At 39.1% G+C, this 18,661-nt stretch overlaps 1 protein-coding gene across 8 annotated transcripts in view; it reads left to right on the forward strand.

Annotated features, from left to right (window-relative positions):
* Jhbp2 (Juvenile hormone binding protein 2) overlaps positions 1-18,661 on the forward strand; it is a 38,360-nt gene that overhangs the window by 9,965 nt on the left and 9,734 nt on the right. For 6 of the 8 annotated variants that reach the window (XM_019054857.2, XM_019054855.2, XM_019054856.2 and 3 more), the window contains 2 exons: positions 243-462; positions 1,628-1,917. In XM_019054857.2, coding sequence (XP_018910402.2) covers positions 243-462; positions 1,628-1,913 — 506 coding nt within the window. In that variant the 3' untranslated portion in view covers positions 1,914-1,917. Of the gene's footprint in view, positions 1-242; positions 463-1,627; positions 1,918-3,712; positions 4,367-14,498; positions 14,623-17,998; positions 18,095-18,661 lie in introns of those variants that run through there. The other 2 variants (XM_019054771.2, XM_072302149.1) reach the window with 2 other exon arrangements.

Raw genomic sequence — 18,661 nt, forward strand, 5'->3', positions numbered from 1 at the left:
GGTCAAACTTGTGTCCGCGAAGTCTTCCACCATTTAACTTTATCATGGAGCATGGACCAATAAGTAACTTCAGAGAATTCGTCAATAAATCTCTTGGGGGATTGTGGGTAATTTTTAAGGGCGGAGCTATCATTTTTTTAGTCGGATTGTTTATTTTAGATTATTGTAAATTGGTTTTAGTAATTACGTATTATACAAATGTCATGTTTTTTATGTGTTCACACAATTATCTTGTCCTTTAGCTCATCCTAGATGCGTTCTATTTCTGACTCACGGGGGTCTGTCGAGTTTGATGGAAGCAATTAATTATGCTGTTCCTGTCGTTGGAATGTCAGTCTTCGGAGATCAACCGAAGAATCTGGCCTATGCAGAGTATCTCGGGTATGGACTGCACATACCCCACAAAGATTTAACGCAGAACTCACTGCGTAGGGCACTCAGAACAGTTCTCCAGGATAGCAGGTTAGTTCTGAGCCATGTTTTATTCCACAACAACATATATTAGGCAACGAAAATATTAAAACAAAGTTGCAATCTAATGCTGCAAAATCCCATTTTAACGAAATGAAATCGCAATTTTAAAGCCGATAGGAAGCACTTATTGATTTCAACCTGCCTCTAGAATTCTAGTACACTTCTAAAGTGGTTGGCAAAGTGTTCAAATGACACACTAGCTCAACAACAAGATGGGAGACCCAACATGTTTAGAATAGATTAATCGGCGATACCTTTATTTAGTGCTTCTGAATCTGATGTCAAAGCATGGAGGACGAAAATCACTTTTCTATGATTTATTCTTTTAGCGGTCGGGTCGATTCCTCAAAATTATTGAAAGTTGAAATTTTGATGAGCGACTTCTTTCATCTCGACAGTGCTCACCATCTTCGGGAACTTAAAAAGCGCCTACATAAGAGACAGATGAGCGCCTCTCTAATACGAATGTATTTGAGATTTCCCGCTTGTATTACTATCAAAATAGTGCGATATTCTTACATCATTTGGTCCATAAATGGTGATATTAAATGATAAACAAGATTATTACCATGCAATCATGTATCCAGAAGATTGGGCATCTACAATGCGAAATCCTGACTAATTGCAACGTATTTCAATTTTATGTAACGTAAAACATCCCGATAAGAGGAACCCCTTCAATTAGAAGACAGGCAGCATTCACTACACTCGGATGCAGCGGCAATAATTTTACCATGTGATCTCAATTCGTTGCAACCTTTGCTACTTGGGTAAGGCAGCACTCATGCAGGAATCATTAAGGCTGCAATTCTGCATTGTCACCAGGACTTAAATATTTGTTGCTACCACGAAAGTATTATTGTAACCACTACTAGAGAAATAAGCTGGACCAGAAATCCACCATCGGCATTGTACAAAATATTCTGTTTTTTTTCTCTTTTTTTTTCTAGGGATTCCACCTCAAACAAGGCATTTTAGGTATTAAATTCACTGTAATATGTCAGAACAAAATAATGTCTCTTGAAAGAAAGTTTGAAATCTATCATTGACAGCATTTTTAAGATCAAAATTTGGGTATTATAGTATGAAATTTGTAAATGGAATTTTAGTAATCTTGGAAATAATTATTATTTTTATTTATTTCCCTCTTCAGGTTTAAGGAAAACATCAACAGAGCTTCGAAAATCTTCCAAGACAAACCGATGTCATCATTAGACACGGCTATCTATTGGATAGAATATGCAATTCGGCATAAAGGTGCTCATCATTTAAAGCCCTTGGCGGTTCGAATGCCCTGGTATCAACTGTTCTTGTTAGATATTATCACCGTATGTTTCACAATATTCGTTGTTTTGTCCTACTTAATGTTCAAGATGATCTCATTATTATTAAGGAAATATTTTACTCGATCGAGACCGTTAAAAGAAAAAAGTAACTGACAAATTTGTTTTTTGCGTATTGCTTTATCTCTAAGTATGTTTAGATCACCCCTAAAATTGAAAAAAAAAGAGAAATACTATAGAAGACACTCTCGTGAGGAGTTTTATATCTTGACCACTTTTGATCCTCTCGTGACCAATTATAATTACTTTAAAAGTAATTGACCACGTTCCTGGAGTGGCAACGGAGAAGTTGGACTTTACAATGTTTACAAAAAATTGGGAAACATTCTGGCATTCAGAGAAAAAATAACTATATTCTTTGCTAATTTTATGTGAACTCCTCCCCATCTAATACCGTCGGATAAATGCCCATTACTTACGACTGTTCCTCTTTGAAAAAAATGGTCATTCGGTATTTCTTAAAGGAAAGAGCTCATGATATATTTTCTTAACTGTATATCCTTGCATTAATTGGAGCAACTTAACTCTTGAATTTTCCTGCCATCACACTATCGGAATACAGAGACGAGCAATGGGACTAAGAGTGATGAAAAGATCTAGATGAAAACCTGAGTTGAAGTTCAGTGCTTATCTTTCCCTGTAATAAAAAAAGCATAAAGAGTAATGCGTAACGCATAACGCCCGAGGCGCGAATCATTCGGGGGGAGGGGGGGGGGGTTGGACCTAGAAGCGGTCAAGGGATGTAGCCTGTAGCCCCCTTGTGAGTGAGAAAAATTCAGTTACCACAGCTAAAAATTTGTTGTTTCATTTACGAACCGAAGCTTTTCGTCGCGTTGGGGTTGTACCTTGGAGCGGTCAGGGCAGGCCCGCCACAAGGGGGGGGGGATACTGGGTCCCTGGTACCGGGGCCCGGGCCCCGGAGGGGGCCCGTGTTACCCGTGAAAAACCACTACGAATTCACAGGCAACCCTTGTTTCGTAAGAAAAAGTGAAAATTTTACCCTAAAAATTTCGCAAAAGGTGAATAGATTTTCAGAAACACGCTGGGGCACTGTAGAGTTCTTCTTAAATTTTCAAAGAAGTATACTCCTTGGAAAATTCCTATCTAGATTTCTATCTAAGATTTTCAGTACAGAGGGATATGTTTAGTAACTGCGTTTCATTTTCTTCCGTCGTCAGATGCTGAGGGTCTCCAGTCTGGGCATCCTCGACTTCAATGGCTCATGGCTCAACTCCCTTGCCATAGACAAACGAAGGGGGAGTCCAGGGGGGCCTGGCCCTCATAGAACTGAAAATAGTATCATATGCCCCCCCCCCCCCCCAAAAAATAAAAATTTTCCAGATGTTTTGAATGCAACAATTCGCAAGTACCTATTTTGTGCTGAAAGTATAAAAAAAACATAATTATTCCGCAGAAATAGATGGAAAAATTCTTTATGGAAGCTTCAAAATGCGTCCGATTAGTCGTATAAATTCTATAATTTCTCGAGGGATGCCCCTCGCACCCCCCCCCCCCCCCCTCCGTGCTTGGGGCCCGGACCTTAAAACTGGTACTAGGGCCCGAGATGGGATGTGGCGGGCCTGGGTCAGGGGGCCCCTCCTCAGTCCACATACGTGCATTGCGAGTTCATATATCGCTAGCGAGATGCTGGCGAGTGGCAAATGCTGCCTTACTATACTGCCGTGCTAAGGAAGAGCGCCGTATGAGCCTTCAGACGTTGCCAAGTTTCCCCCGATAAAATACTAATTTACTAGGAAAATTGCGAATATTATTTTCCAAATTTTCAGACATTTTTTTACGCAATTTAGTCTAAAATATCTGAAAATTTCGAGGAAAAATATGCATGAATGTCGTCCAAAATACATGATTTATCAAGGGAAATTCGGCAACTCTCGAATGGTCATACGGCGCTCTTCCTTAGCACGGCAGTATATGGAAGACGTCGAGTGAGTATTCGAATATTGCCAAATTTACTCTTAGAAAAAGCTTATTTTCGAGAAAAGCTATGAATATTTTTCATCAAAATTTTCAGATACTTGAGACAAATTTACGAATAAAATTCCCTGAAAAATTCGGAGGGAAAATACCCACAAATTCCCCCGACGATTCGTGATTTGTGAAAGGTAATTTGGCAACGTGTGAGGATTCATACGGCGTTTTTCCTGAGAACGTTGGAGTGGGCCCGAGCGGAAGCTCGGACAACGGGCCGGGACGGTGTGACGGTAGCGGGGACCGAAGCTCCCGGGCGGAGAGAGAGCGTAGAAAGTCGGCGGGCGGGCATTGGCGGACGGCGGTGTGACGTCACGGAAGGCACAGTTATGATAACAGCTCCTCGGAAGGAAGATTCGGATTGATCGGGCAGGATCGGAGCGCGCCGCCGCCGTAGCCGCACAGGCACAGGCCAGGTTCAAGTTCTGGGTCAATATACTGAGTCTGCGCCGCGCCGCACCGCGCCGTCCGTGTCCAGCTTGTGTCGTGCAGCAGGTGTTTGTTGTGACTCCCTTTCAGGAATTACTATCCCAGCCCAGTCCTCGCCCACCGAAATGCAGGTGAGACCTCACTCAATCAGTGCATGCCAGAATAACACCCACTCTCGTCATCGTTAACTTCGAAAAAGACTCAACTTTAAGCGGTAAAAGGTGTGAGAAACGAAAAAAAAAACACACGAGAGTCGATGGTTTCGAACGATTTGTTGTACCAAAATACACTAATTTCAGTTATTGTTTTGAATAATCTGAAAATATTTTTAGTACATGTTAGTGTCCTGTTTAGTACAGAGAGTTGTCAGTTCGAAAACGACTCAACTCTAAGCGGTAAAAGGTGTGAGGAACGAAAAAAAAAAAACTCACGAGAGCCGATGGTTTCGAACGATTTGTTGTACTAAAATACACTAATTTCAGTTATTGTTTTAAATAATCTGAAAATATTTTTAGTACATGTTAGTGTCCTGTTTAGTACAGAGAGTTGTCAGTTCGAAAACGACTCAAGTCTAAGCGGTAAAAGGTGTGAGAAACGAAAAAAAAAAACTCACGAGAGCCGATGGTTTCGAACGATTTGTTGTACCAAAATACACTAATTTCAGTTATTGTTTTAAATAATCTGAAAATATTTTTAGTACATGTTAGTGTCCTGTTTAGTACAGAGAGTTGTCAGTTCGAAAACGACTCAACTCTGAGCGGTAAAAGGTGTGAGAAACGAAAAAAAAAACTCACGAGAGCCGATGGTTTCGAACGATTTGTTGTACCAAAATACACTAATTTCAGTTATTGTTTTGAATAATCTGAAAATATTTTTAGTACATGTTAGTGTCCTGTTTAGTACAGAGAGTTGTCAGTTTGAAAACGACCCAACTCAAAGAAGAAAAAAGGTTTTAAAAACGGAAAAAACTCATGAGAGCCGATGGTTCTGAACGGTTTGCTAAACTAAAAAACACTGATTCCAGTCGTTGTTTTGAATTCTCTGAAAATAATTTTAATGCATGTAACTAATAGGTATATCATAGTTCAAAAACGACCCAATTCCGAGAGGTAGAAAGGTTTAAAAAAACGGAAAAACTCATGAGAGCCGATGGTTCTGAACGGTTTGTTAAACGAAAAAGCACTGATTTCAGTCATTGTTTTGAATTCTCCGAAAATAATTTTAATGCATGTAACTAATATATCATAGTTCGAAAACGACCCAACTCTAAGCGGTCACGAGGTGTCAAAAATGGAAAAAAAATTCACAGAGCCGATGGTTTGAACGGTTCGTCAAATGGGAGAACCTGATTTCAGTCGATTGTTTTGAAGTGATCCGAAAATATGTTTGTTGCATGTATGTAGTCGACCATGTAGTTCCAAAAAGACCCAACTCAGAGAGGGAAAAAGGTTTCAAAAACGGAAAAAACTCATTACAGCTGATGATTTTGGTCGATTTGTTAAACGGAAAAAACTGATTTCGGTCGATTGTTTTGAATGATCTGTAAATATTTTAATGCATGTTATTAAAGTTATCATAGTTTGAAAGAGTCCAACTCTGAGGGGTAAGAAGGTGCATAACTGCATACTGTCATGAGGTGTGAAAAACGAATAGAACTCATTAAGAGAGCCGATGGTTTTGAACAGTTTCTTAAACAAAAAAACACCGATTGCAGTAATTGTTTTGACTGCTCTGAAAATAATTTTAATTCATGTAAGCAATATATCATAGTTCGAAAACGATCCAACTCAGAGAGGTAAAAATGTTTTAAAAATGGAAAAAACTCAAAGGAGTCGATGGTTCCGAACGATTTGTTAATAACGGAAAAAACTGATTCCATTCGATTGTTTTGAATGACCTGGAAACACTTTAAATGCATGTAAGTAATTTATTGTAGTTTGAAAACGACCCAACTTAGTGGGGTAAAAAGGTGTTAAAATCGGGAAAAACTTACGAGATCCGACGATTTGAACGATTTGTTTTTCTTGTTCATAAAAACCCCCGGATAATGAGTTTCGTAGAAACCCGTTGGTCAACAGAATATGCCAATGTCCCGCTGCCATTTTACAAAAAACGGAGATGGCGACCAGTGACTACCGCGAAAAAAAATACTTTTTTTTTATCCTCTTTCAAATGAGGTATCGCAAGAAGGGAGTTACCGTATGAAAAAAAATTGAGGGAACCTCCTTCCCTTAATGGGGTGTCCCCCAAAAATCTTGGAGACGCCAAAAAGTAGTCCTCTTTGACCTAAAAACATTTCCCAAGAGTAAAAGCTCAATTAGGAAAACTTTTATGAAGGTAGGCACAGACTTAAAGGATACCCTGTAAAATTCAAGTGACTTGAACGCAAGGATAGAAAAGTAGATGTTATCGCCCATCGATTGTTACTCCTCATTACAATGTGTCACACATCTCAGTTCTCCGTTCTCTCATAAGTGTAATGACTTAATTTGGGTATATTGCTCTTAAGAGAATCTATCCTCTTCTATGAATACCAGAAAGAGTAAAACAAACTTACGAGGGTCAATGGCCTGCCACAAGGTGCAAAAATTTTGCGTTACTTTCATGCTGATAACGGAATCAAAAGTTGATTCAGTAAGTTCTTTTATGCAAGATGAGATCTAAAACCTCTCTCAGCTGGTAAGTGTAAGTATGTAAACTGTTCCAAACACAAGAAAAAGGAAAAATAAAAAGAAATATCATACTGTTGGAACGATTTACTGATTTCCTAACCAGCAAATAAGTGGTCAAGTCTGAAGGTATTATCTTTATTTTTTGACGGGATTACCTGAGAAATTACTTAAGGGTTACCTCTCGAATAAGAGGACACCTTCTGAAAAACTGATACGGAAGGAGACATCAGAAGAAGAAGGAAAACCGGAAAAAATAAGATGTGAACGACCCCTCTGGATGTTGTAAGTAAAGTGGTTTTTTTAACAAGTCCAATCCGAGTTTCATTATTCAATCGTGTGTTCCAGATATATAAAAGCATGACCAACAGAAATTCTAACCAAAGGCTTGGTCACGATTAAAAACATTCATTCGGTGATAGGACCTGGTAAGGTAATTTTGTGCGATTAGCATGATTTGTTGGCAAACAGCCAATTTTTGGCGTCTGACACACTCCTAGCATAAATGAATTTGACTTTCCGCAATCACATCAATAATATGCGACTACTCACGGAAAAAGAACCGTAGCTCTCAGAGACACATCGATGGTGAAAGTCGCAGAGGAGGTACCTCGACTGCGACGTTTCAAAATGTCCGCCGTCATTTTATTTTTTAAAGAGAATGCAACGAACGTCGTTGTTCGTAGGACATGTTTTAAGAATGAAGAAAAATCAGGACAAATTCCACAAAGTAAATTTTGATGGTTTTCCTTAAAAATTGAAATGTGATCAGAAATCTGCAACGTTACAAATATTAAAGGCGAAACTCTCAAACCACGTATCTCGCTTTGCGACGTTGCAGACTTTTTGTCATACTTTATTCCTGGAACGGAAAACCATTCAGAGTCAATTCTTTAAAATTCCCGTGATTTTCTTATTTTTGTGATGAAAACTCTTTAAAAAATCTCAAGGAATAATGTTGTCATGTTCTCCCACAAAGAAATAAAATGGGAGCGGCGATTTTAAAACACCACAAACGAGGTACGAATTTGGGAATTTCATCGTCTATATATCTCTCGCGACTTTTATCGTCAACATGTCTTGGGAAGGAACTTTTACTTGATCGGTCCAAAAAAAATTGCTCAGGAAATGACGATTTTGCCTCTACTCCACCTAGTCTTGAATCAAATTTTGCTCAGATACTCGTATTGTGGTTAGTAATCCTGATATCCGAGCAGGATTTTAAATTCCTCGGATAATCAAGGAGGAAGGGGCAGAGGCAGAGGGTTGAGTTTCTTTCTTGCAGGATTTTGGTATTAGAGGCCTCAACGGAATACACTCTCCAAGATCCCCGAGAATTCAACGTGAAAGGCTCACAAGTTCATATTTGTCCAAACAAAGGGTGTGTACCAAGACTTTATTCCGACAAGTTTGAGCTTTGAAAATGGCTAACTAAAAATTGAAAATCACCTCTCCTCACAAGCATGGGTTTTGAACAGCGAAAACCAAACCGTTATTTCTCATACTGATCGAAATAAGGATAGAAAAAGAGCCATTATAGTCGTTCCTTGGGTATAAACCCTTTTTAAAGGATGTCCCTTTTGACATTGTTTAAAGGGAGGTTTAAAGGAGATCCTTCACATGTTATTACAAAAAGGATAATTATGACAAATCTCGAGTAAACTTCAACAGTTCGACTTTGGATTTAAACCCTTGCAAGGAACCACAACGATTTGCCACCGCAAACTATTATATAAATGAGAAAAAGATTTTGGCAAACTTTGAGATAGGGATAGGCCTTCCTTAAAATTTTCAAAATCGGCAAAGTTTTCCTCAGTCTTTTTAATTTTTGATATATCCAAAGTTGTACTGCTGAATGTTACTCGAGGTTTTGTTAGAATTGAGGGGCTTGGAGGACAACGCGCATGTATGCAGTTTTTGGAAAAAATTGAGGTATATCAATGATTTTGAGTAAAGATAGTCTTGACGCATATTTTGTGAAAAATTCGCTCCCAAATTCCAATTTTTGAGCATCAAAAAGTCAGTTTGAACTTCCTTCCTGCCGTAAGGATCCATGTTATTTCGAAACTTCAAACACGTATTTCTCGAAATAGTAAAAACTGCACTTACGCGCCTTGTCCTCCAAGCCCTTCAATTGTCCATGTAAAGATGCCATGTGGCATGTGGCCATATTACGAATCTCCTAAAACCTCCCTTAATAAACTGTTAACCAAATATGGAGCCTCTAAGGAAAGGCGCTGATGAAATAACGACCCTATGCAAACGGCCCAGAGCTTTCGGAAATTTTCCATTTTTACCGCGCCAGTCGGCGCAACTTGAGTAAACTTTTAGACGGTGAGTAAACTGTTCGTCGTGGTAGCTTTCTGGACGCTGAAGCCTCTTCAAACAAGGAAGGAGTGAAAAATGCCTTCTCAAGTGACTCGATTCTGAAGTCAGAGCATGAAGCGCATGCTGCCATGCTAAGCAAAAACGCCGTATGAACCTCCAGGCGTTGCCCAATTTCAATTGATGAAACACGAATTTTCTGGTAAACTTACCAATATTTTCTTTTAAATTTTGCAAATAATTTTGTTCGCAATTGCAGCTAAAGGTCCTAAAAATTTCAAGTAAAAATATTCATAACTTTCCTCAAACATACATATTTTATAGAAGGAAATTTGGCAACTCTCGAATGTTCATACGGCGTTCTTCCTTAGCATGGCAGCATGGGTGTTTAAATTACAAATAGGTGACACGGGACGACAACGATGGCTTTGCATACAAGATAAAACTGGAGACTTTGCGGCGTTGCCATTTAAAGTAGTAATTCAAAAACGTTGGGGCACACACTTTATTACATCGCAATTCAGTCCCGAAAGGGTGGTTTCCAATATTAGTACTCATACGGCTGTTTCTCAACTATAAATTATACAATATTATGTGATTATAAAAAAAGGATATTCCAATTCAGAAAAAATAGTGAGAATGATGATACAACATCGAGCTAAAAGCTCGTACATATAAGGTTACATGATGTCAAACAAGCAAGCAATTGAAACATAGTGAGAGATTGAAACGACCGAAAGCAGACGTAAGCTTTTAGATCGATGTTTTTATAATTCTCCCTAGTTGCGATTGCATAGCCAGTGGCATTTCGATGTAATTCGGAGATATGGCTTACCCGAAAATTGAGGAAGGAGGCCTTAGATTATACTGTATGTTCAGTGGGAAATGAACTGCAAGGAGGTAAAAAGTAGTGCTTTAACCTGTAAAGAACACGCTCCTGCATTTCGAGGGTTTAACCCCGAGACACCCTGTATTCGAGAAAATTGTATCAAATTCCCTAAAAATTTATCAGAATTGAGTGAATTCGTCCTAAATGATGTAAAAAATTCTGATAGAAGGAGAATTATCCTCACGTATCCTCTCCTATTGACACCCTTGTTTTCCGTAAACCTCCGACTAGAGCACCCATTTGGGGAGAGTACCCACGGACACGTCGTTAATTTTGGAGGTTGGGCCATGGATTATTTTGGTCATGATTTATTTTTACAATTGTTTTGGCCTGTCGTTCTTACAGCACGTATTTGAACTAGCTTTGCATAAATTTTACTCATTTCTGCAGAAGGACGCTCATTTATGAACATTTTTGGCCATCTCGGTTTGATATTGGAATCTGAAGATAGGCATCGGCATTTCTCCAGTGTTTTTCGTATTAGAAGATTGGCTGCCTTTTCGGGCCTTAAGAGCAACATATTTCGACATGTCAGTACTCTTCTCATGAAGGTACTCACGCTGAAAACAATTTACGGGCTATATAAAGACATATCGTCCGTTCCGGGCTCAAAGGCCGAAAGTTCCGAGTGCTGGAGCTGAAGCTTTGACTGCTCCGGGCGTTACACCTGGAACATTCGGTTTCTGAACCCGGACTGCGGATGGCATGTCTGTAAGTATAGCCCGTAAGTACGGCTCCTACGGCCGGAGTTTTTTTTTCCAGTGCAACTTTCGACGGTCTCGAATTTCCTGTGATGCCAAGCCAGGGCGGTTGACAAATCGACAACCCAGCGTGGAGGACCTCCCTCTTCACCCTCCACCAATCGGTTTTCACCGGTGGTGGTGGATGGTGGAGTGTCCGTGTCGACGTTGAGAGCCCGAGACTAATGACATGCCACGGTCCTCTCATCTCCGACATCCTCCATTATCACTCAAGTTATTTACATGGCTGACCACCGGCAAAAGAATGCAACGGCCTGGCTGTCAAATTTAAGAAAAGATTACGGATACACAAACAAAATCCCAGCCATCGAAAATCAAACACTGCGGTTGCTCGAATTCACGGGGAAAAAATTCGTGTATGGGACCCGAAGTTAGGGCATTACCTGAGGCAAATTTTTGATATTTTTAACATGTTCTGTGTGAATTTATGACCTGTAAACGTGTGTTGTGATTTCTATTCTAGATTTGAGTTTCTAAATTTAATTCTAGGCGCTATTGTGTAAGCTTTTTGGCATCTGTAAGAAACTATTGAATAAAGCTGATTTTACGGAATACAAATATCTATTTGCAGAGGCTAGATATTATTTCGATTTTTTTTTCGGTATAGAAGAATAGTTCTGTGAGGTCCCACTTGAATATTCAGCTCAGGACTGCCGCGCGGAAGGCCGCTTGCACCCAAAAAATGCTCTCTAAACCGATGTGTTACGTAACCCTAACAATAGTCTAGTGAATGGCCTCATGAGTAATGAAGCTGAAACGCACCATTGACATCCTCCCTTGGCCTCTAGACACTTTGTCTTCATTTTTTCCAAAGTGCCGTATGTGGTATTATGAAATGGAACACTGTGGAATGCAAATTATAATGTTGTTTTTTCTTATGAGATGGTATAAGTGCATTCAGAGAAGCGAGAGACTGTAGTGAGCGAAGCCTCGATACCGATTTTAAAAGAAAAGAAATAAGAAAAAAATAGAGCTACGAAGAATGGAAAGAGCCTCAGTTACACAGTAGAATGTAGGGCTTGGAACTTATCACTTAATGAGCGAATGCAAAAATTTTCAATAATTCGAAGCTTCTGAAAAAAATTCATCAAAAATTTACAGAATTTAAAAAAAAAAAAAAATCTGAAAATATTATCTGGAATTGTTTTTTATCTGCCTAATTTTGACATTTCTCAACTTTAATTTTATTCAACGTGTATTAGTGGTAGAATAATTTTATTTTTACGAGGTGCCTTGACATCGGAGGCCATTCACGCCTCCGAAAAAATTAACATAAGGATGTTTACAAATTGACTGTATACAAGAAAAAAGGGAACCAACCAGGGTTGCAATTTTTCCTGAATATAAAATCTTCAAATTTCATGTGAAATATTTCATGAAATTTCGGACAAATATGAAAAATATTTTTCGAATTTTATGCAAAATTAAATGAAAGGCGACCGATGTTTGCTTGCTGGTGTTTTGCATGTTGCGTGTTGCATACCCAGCCCCTGAAAACATGTTAAACATTTTTCATATTTTTCACGACTTTGTATATTTCATGAAATATTCCACGGAAATGTTCAATATTTCATATTTTTAATTTCACCCGTATAACCCTGGAACCAACAGGAAGACGAAGCCAAACTCTAAAGTTGGAAAAGTCCTCGAAGACAAACTTGCCAAATTCAGTTTAACATTCTGTGCCTGTAAACTGAAGAGGCTACCCAAAAATTATTCATAGGGATACCAAAAAGTGTTTTGGATAGAGAGCTCAAAGTTTAACTTTTCAATCCATTTGAAAAATCGCAAATGTATTTGCACATAGTCTTTTTCCGATGAAAATACCCGTTTGTCAATCGATTTTGATGACCCTTTCCGAGCCGACAGCCCTGTTCGAGTGATCCGAGGCTGAACAAAGGATGGGTGCCCAAAAACGAAAGTGAGAGACCAGTGAAAGTAAGAGTAAAAGAGAGGATTAGGTGCACTGACCGCAGCTCAAGGAGCATGCTCAGCTCTCTGCCATGCCAAGGAAAAACGCCGTATGAACATTCGTGAGCTGCCAAATGTCCTCTCAGAAAACATATATTTTTGAAGATACTTAGACATATTTTTCATGGAAATTTTTTGATATTTTAGAGCAAATTACGTAAAAAATGTTCCGAAGAATTTGAGGAAAAATGTTCATGGATTTTCCTGAAAATTCATATTATATTGAAGGAAATTTGGCGACGTCTGAAGGCTCATACGGCGTTCTTCCTCAGCACAGCAACACGCCCAGCCGATTCTTGAGATGAGCTAATGACTTCGGCACGCTTCCTCAATTCGGTTCCAGATCTCATTACTTTCTCGCACTCGCGTCTTACCGCATTTAAAACTCATTTTGTGCCAGTAAAATTAAAGAACCGAAATTATATGTATAGAGCGAGCCAATCCAAAATAATTCCACGATGGCTAAGAGGATTCTATTTTTTCCAGAAAATTAATAAATACTAAAATTTCACCCACTTAAAAAATCTCAGATCATCACAAGATACACTGTTAAAAATGGAGGAGTGAAATTCGGTACCAAAGTCTAAATGGCGCCCAAAATCCCCGATTTATATGAATTCGAAGTGAAAACAGCACCATAAAAGCGCATGACACTCCGCAAAAAGAGAGGATTCCGCTCCGGAATAGTGTAAGTCACTTCGTAAGAAGCAAAGATTCCGCTCCGCATTCATATTACTCGGGATTTTGAGCGCTATTTAGACGCCGGTACAGAATTTCACTCTAAACTTTCTAACCATGTACGTCGAAGATTAAGTTTCAATCGTACAATCTCTCATTTTAATGATAAATAGAGGAGAGACAAACGTGTTTTTGAAGAGACGTTACTGTCCTCAAGGGCAGAACCATGTCCGGAAAAACGGGCGCTTTAAAATAAAGGATGGTCAAAAAGTACCGAGCACCCGTTTAACAACCAGGGTTCTTTTTTGAGGTGGTTTATCTAAACCTTTGGAGACTTCCAAAAGTCGTCTCCTTTATTCTAGGAACGCACGAAAAATTTTCTTCTGGGACCTCAATTTGCTCAAAAGTCACGAGGGTTACGCTTATTGAATCAGGCGATGCGGTACTTTTAGATCATCCCGTGCAGGTACTTAAGATGGCTCTCGACTGAACTTTAGTACATTCTGGGGCTTCTGATTGGCTGGCGATGCAGCTCTGATGCAGCGATGAAGGTTGCATTTCCATGCTAAAGCGCCGACAAAAAGCCTCAGCGGGCTGATTATTGAAATCAATAGAAAATGCCATGGACAATGAGGACAAAGAGGATATGGTAGGATCCTATTGGTGGAAGCGGGTGGCTGGAATGGACAAAGGGGGTAAGTAATAGACTAACTAACGGCAACCGACATGAGACCCGAAACTTAGTCCATCATTTTCCCCCTCGGTCTGTAATAACCACCAGTTGCAAAAAATGGGATCGCTCCATACTCCTTTATGTCATCTTTGTCTATAGCTTTGTCTATCAATGTCAATAATCAGTCCGCAGTATGCTAAAGTAGTCGAACCGATGGGTCACGAATTTGTTCAGTATTTTTGAAAAAAAAACCTGCATGCAATGACCTCATCGTGTATTCATATTTGCTGTTGGCAGGTTCGAATGGGTAACAAAATGGACTTGCTCCTCCAGAGGTGGAATTTCATGACGCGATCTGGCTTAACTCTCCTGACGATGCTCGTCTGTTGTGCTTCTCAGCTTCAGCCAACCGCGGAGCCAGGTAATAATCATTATCATCATTATCAATCATTATCAGATCTAATGCCTCACACGATGGATAATCCATGATGTCATGCTTTCTTTCACCATGCTATTTATGGATCTATGATTAACTCCACAGATTTATGGACATTAGGGTGGCCCACAAAAAATGAATTTCGGAAATTCATAGCCGTAACCCCCTAAATCGGTTACAGCATGTTCAAAAAAACGGAAAATGAAATTCGGGGTCAATCGAACAAAATTAACCCGACGCGCAGTTGACATTTATCCAAGCAAAAATAGCGAATTTTTACTGCTTTTCAGTAATTTTTCGCTCCCCAAAAAATAAAGTCGGAGGGGTCTGCAAATTAAACAGAGGGCAAAATTAGTTCATAAACTACACCCTAGTGAAGTTTTGGACCCCCTCCATGCTTTTGACCCGACGCGCGGTTGCCATTTTCACGCATGAAAATAGCGAATTTTTGACTGTTTTTGATGATTTTTCCCTCTCGATAAATTAACGTTACAGATGCCTAAATTGTAATCAGAGTGTGAAATTAGTAGCTTAGATGCTCCCAATGCTCCCCTTTTGATAATTTTGACACCCTGCGACGTTGCCATTTTTCTGAGAAAAATCGTGAATTTCGACTTATCTCAATATCATCTCTCTGGACCTGAAAAAAAAAAACTCAGGAGCCATCGAAAAAGTGCGCTAAAACACGGTGATTATACCATGAGTATCTTTTTTGTAAAATTTGGACCCTGTAAAATGTTTTAGTCGGCGTGAAGTTACCACTTGGCAAACAGTGGTTGACGCGCGTAATAGTCAATTTTCATACGATAATGCGCCTTCAATTAGATTGGATACCGTGCAATACTTTCGTGGTGGAATAGTTGCATTGGCGCCTACAAACCTAACAGGGATACTGCATGCATTGCGCAATGCAGTGCAGTATCCCTGTTAGGTTTGTAGGCGCCAATGCAACTATTCCACCACGAAAGTATTGCACGGTATCAAATGTAATTGAAGGCGCATTAACGTATGAAAATTGACTATTACCGTCAACCACTGTTTGCCAAGTGGTAACTTCACGCCGACTAAAACATTTTACAGGGTCCCCCTAGCCCCTAAGGAGCCTAAGCCGGGGGTGGCCCCCCTGGCAACTAAGGAGCCTAAGAACGAACGTTATCAGATTTTACGAACAAAAAAAGCTCGAGAGGCGTCATCGTTTAGTGAACGGAAGTAGTTGTAAGTCAAGGTAAAAGAAACGTAAGGCATATGATCCGCCCGACCACTCTAAACGCAGCTTCTTTTTCTGTCACTAAAGCCGCGGCGCGAGATTTGAATTGAGGGGCTTGGAGGAGGAATGGATAGGTGCTGTTCTTGAAAAATTGAGATATTAATGATTTCAAGTGAAACTAGTCTGAATGCAAGTTCTGTGAAAAATTCGCCAACAAATTCCAATTTTTAAGCATCGAAAAGTCAATTTCAACTTTCTATCCGCCATGAGGATCCATGAAGTTCCGAAACTTCAAACACGTATTTCTCGAAATAGCAAAAACTGCGCTTATGCGCCTTGTCCTCAGCGCCCTTCAATTTCAACAACTTTGCAGTCTTAGCCGAAAACAAATATGACCGTCTGCTGTTGATGTAAACTAACAATACAAGAAAATTTGTGAGGAATTAACATTTTTGTCCTTTAAGTGAAACGGCTCTTTGTTCATTCACATCAATGGCAGACGATCACGATACATTGCGCAATGCATGCAGTATCCCTGTTAGGTTTGTAGGCGCCAATGCAACTATTCCACCACGAAAGTATTGCACGGTATCATATGTAATTGAAGGCGCACTAACGTTTGAAAATTGACTATTACCGTCAACCACTGTTTGCCAAGTGGTAACTTCACGCCGACTAAAACATTTTACAGGGTCCAAATTTTCAAAAAAGATACTCATGGTATAATCACCGTGTTTTAGCGCATTTTTTCGATGGCTCCTGAGTTTTTTTTTAGGTCTAGAGAGATGATATTGAAATAAGTCGAAATTCACGATTTTGCTCAGAAAAATGGCAACGTCGCAGGGTGTCAAAATTATCAGAAGGGGAGCATTGGGAGCATCTAAGCTACTAATTTCACACTCTGATTACAATTTAGGCATCTGTAACGTTAATTTATCGAGAGGGAAAAATCATCAAAAACAGTCAAAAATTCGCTATTTTCATGCGTGAAAATGGCAACCGCGCGTCGGGTCAAAAGCATGGAGGGGGTCCAAAACTTCACTAGGGTGTAGTTTATGAACTAATTTTGCCCTCTGTTTAATTTGCAGACCCCTCCGACTTTATTTTTTGGGGAGCGAAAAATTACTGAAAAGCAGTAAAAATTCGCTATTTTTGCTTGGATAAATGGCAACTGCGCGTCGGGTTAATTTTGTTCGATTGACCCCGAATTTCATTTTCCGTGTTTTTGAACATGCTGTAACCGATTTAGGGGGTTACGGCTATAAATTTCCGAAATTCATTTTTTGTGGGCCACCCATGGACATGGACAAAAGGAAACCCCTGAAGCGCACCTTAAGCGAAGATAGTTGATTGTGAGCTCCCATTCAAAGTTATTGGAAAATCGCAAAAACTGCGCCATCCTCTATATGCACTTATTTGGAAAGCATTAATAAGCAACTACTAATATCGACTTTGAGAGTTTTGAAAAACGACATATTTGCAATAAAAAAAAATAATAGACGGATGAGGCCGTGAGCTATGATACATAATTTATATAATTTACTCACATAGTGGGTTTTTATATATATTATGTATCACAGCGTATTGGCTCATCTTCCATTATTTTTAATACCTAACGCTGTTCAGTCCAGTATGTTTCAATAATATTGCAATAGTATAGGACTTCTAATATATTGACGGTGAACTTACCAAATCACGTATCTCGTTGGCTGTGTTTCAATGTATCCGCTCTTATATAGCTTTTTTAAGGAGAATAAATTAACAAAATTACTTGGAGTTTTTATAGTGTTTTCTACTCATGGAGAGAAAAACCACAGAAGTTCTTAAGAATTGTTGTCGAGTAACTTTCCGTTTAAAAAATAAAGTATATAACTGTGGAAGTCTGTAACGCCTCAAACTAAGATACGCAACTTGAGAGTTTCACCGACAATATTTCAGATCATCATGGTAGCGTTTTAACACGAATAAACGTAAAGTGTATCCCAATAATAAACCTAAGAATTGAGTAAAGTCTTATGAGAACAGTGCATATTTTCAATTATCTATTCACCTTCAATCGATAGAGATGGATTTTTTACGCTATGGACTCAATTGATTATTTGCTTATAAATATTGCAACAATTATTCTCACCATTTTTTCTTTCATTGTTTCAGAATTCTACTTCTTACATCCTTGTTCACGATCAGACCCTCGCATTAACGACTGCCTGACATATGCTGCAAATAATCTGGCAATGCATTTTAGAAAAGGTAAGTAAGGCATTACGTATGCTAATCAATAAACAAATCAATCATTAACTTTTAAACAGTGACAATGGCTCGCATTTGAGAAAGTATAAAATACCATGTGTTATGTGTTGCACTTTGGACATCACTTCAAATTTTAGGGACGCAACTCTCATAGCATTCATCTGAGCGGTTTGCCTACCCCCTTGTTTGAAGGAAATTCTTACGTCCGTTAAAATCAGAGTTTAAGTGAAGGCTGTCTTTATTTTGTAGGCAACGCATGCCAGCGTCCGAAACATTCCTATCTTTTGTTTTGATTTCCTGTGAACTAACATACCTGCGTAGCATGAAATTCGAAAACTTTTGATTCAGCATAATCACAAAATTCAAAAACCTCCGATAGTTTATGATAAAGGCATTTTAATCAATTTTTAAACCACTTGGGGGAAAATTGAAGAATGGAATGAGTTGGGCAGAAAAGTAAATCGTTGAACTGTAATGAAGGAGGGTTGTTTACAAAATCCGTAGGGTCTCAAACACTCCCTACTCTACCTTAAAAGACATTGCACGTCCTTGAATGACGGATTTCTG

This window comes from Bemisia tabaci, chromosome 7 (genome assembly GCF_918797505.1).
Source record: "Bemisia tabaci chromosome 7, PGI_BMITA_v3".
Classification (NCBI taxonomy): domain Eukaryota; kingdom Metazoa; phylum Arthropoda; class Insecta; order Hemiptera; family Aleyrodidae; genus Bemisia; species Bemisia tabaci.